Raw genomic sequence first — 7,526 nt, forward strand, 5'->3', positions numbered from 1 at the left:
CTTAGAATGGACAAAATGGCATGATGTGGAACAGTTGAATTCCACAGGGACAGGTTATACCGAGTTAAGGTGACAATGTTTGTTGCGGGACCACCTTTGGTTGCCCACTTGTCATTTTGTTGTGTTTTGCTTCAATAGTATACAAAATATACAAACTTTTGTAAGAAAGTGATGAACATAGATCTCCAAGCAGAGCTTAGGCTCCGGCTGTTTTTAACGTTTTTTAGTCGTTTTTATCGGGCTTTCTATTTTGTCATGTTCTTGAAGTCCGCCAGCCAGTTAAGTTTTGACAATACAATATACAATACAAAATAGAAAGCCCGATAAAAACTAAAAAAACAGCCGCAGCATAACCTCTGCTTGGAGAGTATATGAACGTACTGTGATATACAACTTTACAGAAACACACTATTCACTCTTAAATTTAACTAATGTAACATTTTTTACTCTACATAGTACTTACAATTACATCTTTTTCACAAACATTTTGTAATCGTTAAAGACCATATTCACATCTTAATATCATCTAAATATCATACTTTCTTTTACATGAACAATGACTAATTCAAGTCATTATTAGCCCTTCTGTATATTACATGTATTTAATAGACTATTTTCATATCTTTTGTTAATTTCGATATACGCAATGTTCATTTACTTTACAGTTTCGGATACACGTCATTTAAAAGGTACTAATTACAGCTCAGCAGTTTAGTTAAGAACACTATCACTAACATATGAAGCTATGTCTTGCTATCTATTCTACAATTACTTCTTTCACGCAGAAAATAGCCATTTATAATCGACAAGTCTGTCGAAACAAGAAGTTTTTGAAAGACAAGCAGTAGGACCACAGAGCCCCAAATGCGCATGCCGTTTACAGAACACGTCTGAAAACATGTCATAGTACATACATTTATGGAAACACCCAGCAAATTTCCATACACGCAATCCATCGAAGCATCTGGAATTCCCCAGCACAGAAAATATTGTCCATTGAAAATATCGTCATTTTCACTTCTCCGGATCAACAGTCGTCCATTTGTGTGAGTCTTTTTTATGAGTTCGTCACATGGTTGTCGTTTCTTTAATACAGACTTGAAACAATACACATGTGCAACATGCAAAACGAATGTGTCAAAACGTATGTATGTTTGAATGTGTCAAAACGTATGTTTCTGAACCTGACATTTCGTCTGGATCAGTTTTCAGATACCCTCAAATACTCCACTCCGATACTCTGGATCAGTTTTTGACATGTTTTGGCCGTTTTTGTCGGACTGTCTATTTTATACCGTTTGCGTCTGACCAGCGGCCACACGAAGAAAGCAGTACAAAATAGAAAGACCGACAGTAACACTTTTAACGCGTCAAAAACAGCCGGAGCCCTGCTTGGAGAGTCTTAAAATTAAGATACAGTACAGTTGTCGGAAAGGTCGTTAAAAATAACAGATTGTGTTGAAACTATGACGTTGGCCGTGAAGTTCACATCTGTGCACGTTCTGGAAAAGTTAAACTGTAGTATCCAACAAGAAAATTGGATGTACCAAAATTTTCGACTGAATATATATAGCCCAGTCTTTCGAAAATCCCATAAGTCCAATTTGGGTTAGAGATTGCAGTTTAACTTTTCCAGAATGTCTTCTACCAACACAGATGAACTTTCATGTTATTTGTGCAGGTGGTTGTCAGTCCAGTGTGTATATCCGCAGGATGTCCTCCAGGTACCTGTTGCGCCGTCCGGTCGGTCTGTCTATTGGAAAGAGTTCACTCGTCTCGGCTGTCGTTTCGTCTTGGTCGTAGATTTGTCCTGAAACGAAAGACAATGTGCAACATGCAAAATGAATGTGCAAAAAGTACTTTAAATTTGCGAAAAGAAAGTTCAAGAGCTTTGACACCGGTGATCTTAAGAAACGTCTTTTAGTGATATAGAATTGTGCGTTTGGGGGCTTGTGTTATTCCCTCATACTGTACACCTTTTTGTTGACGAATACAGTTTATCAATCACTGCTGTTTTAGCACCATATACATTCTCCTTTAAATGATTTTTGGCGACGCCTTATGGGCGGAAGCTGACATTTACAAGTCATTGGGTCACCTCGCGTAGACTATAGGATAAGTTTGTAGTAGCCTAATACAAATTTATATCTAAATTTAGTGTATCCAAAACTAAATTGTTTTAGAAATTATGGAACAGATTATTGTTAAAACCACCGAGACAAAGAATCGTTACACCTGCCATTGCTCAATTATAGGGCCAACGTAAAAATGCGGTGCACTGTTCATTCTATTGCAACATCTTGTTTCCGCACTTATTATCAAGTTCGGGAAGACTTTCGAATCGAGCTGTTTGGGGTTTGATATATCTCCGTATGACTTCGTGCGTGTGAACACCGAACTCTGGCACCCAAATCCAACGCCCAGGCAAAGTTACCTGTGACGTACTCGATGTCATGTCGTCATCAAAAGATGCGTAGTTGTCGTCTGGCGTCATCGTTGCCTGCGCAGTCTTGTCGAGGTCCGGTTCGCTCTGCGTCTTTGTCGCCTCAATCTTGAGCGGGATCTTGGACTTGACCGACGTTTTGGGTTCCTTCTCTCTCTGTAAGTTGCCGCGACCGTTGATATTGTTGGTGTTCCGGAAACAGAAGACGCACGCGCGATAGGTGGTTTGCGTTCCCCTGTTCTTTGAACTCGGCCTCTCGTCCGCCATGTCACACATGACTCCTACCGACTGCTGTTGGTGCTGCATGGTCGACATCTGGATGTCCATCATAGCGATTTCCAGTCTCTCCATGGCCCAGGCCTTCTCTCGTCTCGTCTTCTCCAGAAGCTTGGACAGATGCGCGGTCCGGGTCCTCTCGATATCTCGTTCCTCCAGTGCCTGTTCGTTCTGCAACATGAGATACTCGTGTTCCCGTTCCAGCTCCACGTGGCTGCTGAAGCTCTCGTCTATTTTTCTCTCGGCTCGCTCCGCCCGTAGCTTCAGTCCCTTGTTTTCTTCCACCAGCCGTTCTTTCTCGATCTCAAGACTGTCCTTTCCTCTTTGCGCCTCGCGAACAATCGCGCTCATATCGTCTTCCAGCTCAATTTTCTCTTTCATTAACTCCTTCTGCTTCTTTTCGAGGATCTCTGCTTTGGATTTGTAAGTGTCTCTTTCTTGTTCGATGATGTCTTTCTCTTGGAGAGCGCGGTTCTTGGCAGATTTGAGGTCGTCGTTTTCTTTCTTAAGTTCCGAGACGTTTTTCTCCAGAGTTACGTACAGAGACGCGGCGGAGTCCCGCTCACGAAGGGTATTCTCCTTCTGTCTCTCTAGAAGGTCTTTCTCCCTTTGGAGTTTTTGTAGAGTTACTGAAAGCGAGAATGCAAAACAGTTATTGAAAACAGACGGTCACCGAAACTTAAAGCTGTGGTTGTGCAAAACGAGTGTCTTCACTCAACGAAACGGTATACGTTATAAGTTTAACTAACGGGTTTTTCCTCTCAAAAATCATCTAAAATTCGGTTTCATTTGCCCAGTGCTATGCATTGACATCGATACCAGGATTCCGAAGCCCCAAACCCTTGCGTTGAATCGCTTTCAAGGACAAAACTTCAATAAACATGTAACCAAGCCTTTTCTAATTCAACCCTCATACAAAGCAACATAACCCTTATTTAGATAGATTAATGCATTACAGTTAGACGTTAATTGAACTGCAAAATAGTCACCCTAAAAAGTCTGATAGAGGCAAGAATTAGCCTGAGTACCATCCTCCGTAGTGACAGCTGGTTCATTCTTTGGCTTGCTAACTGCGGTTTATAGCAAATGAAAATACTGAGCCATCGGTCACTACGGAGGATAGTACTCAAGCTAGGTAAGAATGACCAAACCAGATAAAGAATAAACAAACAAACAAACAAACAAACCTTTCAGTCCCTTGGCCTCATCCTTCGCCTCGTCAGCCTGTCTCACCGCCGTGCTCTCCTGTTTCTTAGAATCTTCAAGTCTCCTTGTCATCACCGCAAGACGATGACTGACATCATCGAACGCCCGACTGTTCTTTCTTGTAGACATGGCTATCTTCTTCTTCTGCTCCGCGATGTCTTCCACCTTCAGCTTCCACTGCTTGTTCTTTTTCTCAAGTTGTTTGATCTTCTCCGTCAGATCGGCGATGTTCTTTTCGTACTGGGCTGCCTTCTTCTGTAACCGCTGCTGCTCCGCGCCCGAATAAAACTCCTCGTGTAATTGGACTATTTTCGGCGTCTCCACAGCGGTCGTCATGGTGATAACAAACCAGGGCGAGCGTGAGGTTTGCCAATTTTCGGTCAATTATCCAATATCCAGCGATGTCCAACCTTTGAGGAATCACAGCCCTCTTGTTGTCCCTTGTGGCCGACAGACAAAAGAAAAGGTCCCCTGAGGAGGAAAAGAACTTGAATTATTGAAAACACATAAAGTAACTTGTCAGATTGATGTTTTTGATGAATGTTCTTAATGAAACCCCAGGAGAAGTGACGAAGCAAAAATGTTGTATGCCCTAGCAACAACACGTACCGGACACCACTAAACAGATGCAACGGAATGACGACACCGTGTCATCAATTGTATGTGTGTTACATAACACGATTAAATCTCAGAATTACTTTTTTAAAAACCTAGGCTTCTGAGCCCCTGTATATTCTTTTTCCCTGCTGTTACTAAATGATTTCTTTCTTTTTTTGCACAAATAAGCCATAAACACGCAATAAGCAGTTACGACGCCAATAAAAAACGCCAATGGTGTCCAAAATGAAGAAATCGAAACAAATTTCGCATATTTTCTTTTCAGAGGAACGTATACGCAAAGGATGGCTAACTTGATCGTATCTTGAGCGGCTTGATTCAGAACTTTGGTTTTTACCAAGAAGTCTAAGGGCAGGGTACATCAAGAACTTTTTACAAGTACATGTAATAGTAACAGATACAGACAAAACCTATCACTACTGACGAAGATTTGAAGACTGATAACGTGGCTTATCTACAAAACGCGACTCTCGGAACAGCCACATTTTCACTATTACAATAAATTACATATTGAAGATTTTCCACTGTCTTACATTTAGTGTTGTAAGACATTGGAAAATCTTCAATATTTACTACATCAACACAGATGAGCTTTCATGCTAATACAATAAATTACCATCGAACAAACGTTGCAATTGTTCAAGTTCAGCCCACTTTTTAAGTGAGGACCCAGGCAGAGTAGTCCGTGTGTGGTTATTTACACTATTGAAGGGCCCATGGCCAGCTTAAAAACACACTTCTCGGCAATTGCGCAAGTAACGACAACAGCTGGTTGTCATGGAAAGGCAAAACAGCTGGTTGCCATAGAGATACTATCCCATGACTCCATGCGACGGAAACGTCATGTCCGTGACTTTGCCATTGGCAATGGCACATGTTGTCAATCAATGTGATGTGTTTCAGCCTCAGTTTGCTCCTGTATGTTAAGATCTTACCCCTTACCCCTAGTAGTGCCAATTTTTTTTCTATTATAAAGACAAACTTAAATATTGTGAAGCCACATGTACCGTAGCTGACACATGTAGTGTAGCATGAAGTAGTGCTAAAGCAATGAATGGTTATATAATTAGGGCTGCAATCAAATTCAAGATATCGGAGTCATGTGGTCGTCTGCAAAACTTTGCATGATATTCGGCCCACAACCTATAGGTCCTGGGCTCGAATCCTGTCATGCAACCGATCTTGTGCCCTTGGAAAAGGTACATTTCACGACATTAGTTGCAGATGTATGGCAGTGGAAGGAATGGGTTGGGTTCCGCCAACACCGTGCCCATTATCACACAACTCACTGTCCCTACGGCCTAAAAGACTGTTGGGCTACCTTACCTGTTTTTCTTTGTATAAAGCACTGAAAAAAAATAAGTTTGTCCAAAAGTAAAGAAAGAGGATTTTAGAAATAGGCTAAGATTATCTTACCGTGGTCAGCTTATATCAACACTCCCTTGCTGGAAACATCAGTCTTTCTTAAGAGACACTCTTCAGTAGAACAGTTATCAAATCGTTTGGCCACAGTCTATGTCTAGTCAGGGAGGTTTAAACGGTTCTAGTTCACGTCGTGTGGTCGTGTCGTATATGTACAGTAGAACATATCCATGTTTGTGTGTACAGTGCAGGTGCAAATTGCTTGGCGATCGCTTGTGTAGAAACCCTGCCCATGTTTACACTAATAACAGAGCAGGTGGGAATGTTGGGACCAGTACTTAGTACTTACTTGTACATGTTGATGTCTCATTTGATTATTTGAGTGGCCTGCAACAATGCTTCTTTGTCTACTGAATACTCAACTTCTCGCGTCATTTTCGGCATGACACTGGTCATTTCTTGGATTGTTGTGTTTTTGTTTTGTCTGAACCAGTGAACTTGGCTTTTAAACTGAGATCCTCATACGAATGTTTACGTTGTTAGTCATCGTCCGGCTTCTAAATTCTTGCTGAAGGTCTGTCACTCCTGTAACTTTTGCTCAACTCTCTTCATTCTTTAATTTCGGTACATAGTGATGTAAATAAAAGGAAGCGCACATACACATGCATTCATACACATTTCATGATGAACTGTACACATTGCTGAAATTGCCACCTCTACAGTACAGTCATAAACTAGGCCTAATCTCATTGTTACACATATACATGGACGTAACTGCCAATGAAACTAATGTAGTAGTAATTTCTGATACGGACAATACATTGTACATGTACCTTTAACCTCATAAACTACCAATGAAAGGATTATTGTAGTTGTAATTTCTGATACAGACAATAAAGTGAATTTGATGATGTACAGATTTTACCTTTACGCCCAACACTAAATCACGCATCAATGATTTTACCGCCACGTGTCATTGCGTAACATTTAAACCAACCACGGCACGTGCCGGACGGGACGATTCACACGTCAGTCAAAATATGGCGTTGCTAGGCAACGTAGTGTTGACAGACCAAGGTTTCGTGATGGTAGCAGAGGTAGCCTCCATAGCAGGCTTCGGTAGTATCTAAGCAGATTCTCGGTGGCATATCAGATAGTATCGAAGTCGGTCAAGGAGTATAGTGGTCGGCCAGAGGAGGTCCGCTGGTCGCATACACACCTCTGCCAGCTTTGATACTATCTTATGCTACCGTAGGATCTGTTTGGAGATTAGGCTTCTGGGCTAGATTCTGTTTTCTTTTCTTTTCTTTTTTTGCTGATCGTGTGCTGTTTTCTGAGTGTTACTGGACATGCATCTAGCTAAAAGGAAAGACATTTTGATTCACTCTTGCGTTTAGAGGATGCGTCATGAAGAAATGGCCGGAGCGGTCCTGCTATGGCAACCGGACGTAGTCTCCAAGCAGAGGTTAGGCCCGATGAAAACGACTAAAAAACGTTAAAAAAAGTCAGAGCCTAACCTCTGCTTGGAGAGTAAACCTCATGAGCCTCACAGGCGTGTTCGCCCTTCAATGACTCATAGAAGACACAGGTCTTCAAGTCAACGAGCTCCGCTCTGTAATAT

General features: G+C 41.6%; 1 protein-coding gene across 1 annotated transcript; it reads right to left on the minus strand.

Moving 5' to 3' along the window:
• Positions 1-1,614: 1,614 nt before the first annotated feature.
• On the minus strand, positions 1,615-4,261 carry LOC118405480 (polyamine-modulated factor 1-binding protein 1-like). Its single transcript, XM_035804983.1, has 3 exons — positions 3,907-4,261; positions 2,446-3,348; positions 1,615-1,810 (listed from the first exon to the last, which is right to left on the minus strand). Exons 1-3 carry the CDS (start codon positions 4,259-4,261, stop codon positions 1,689-1,691), a joined length of 1,380 nt encoding a protein of 459 aa, XP_035660876.1. The 3' UTR covers positions 1,615-1,688.
• Positions 4,262-7,526: the final 3,265 nt, after the last annotated feature.

The sequence above is a fragment of the Branchiostoma floridae genome, chromosome 18, assembly GCF_000003815.2.
Source record: "Branchiostoma floridae strain S238N-H82 chromosome 18, Bfl_VNyyK, whole genome shotgun sequence".
In the NCBI taxonomy this organism is placed as follows: Eukaryota; Metazoa; Chordata; class Leptocardii; order Amphioxiformes; family Branchiostomatidae; genus Branchiostoma; species Branchiostoma floridae.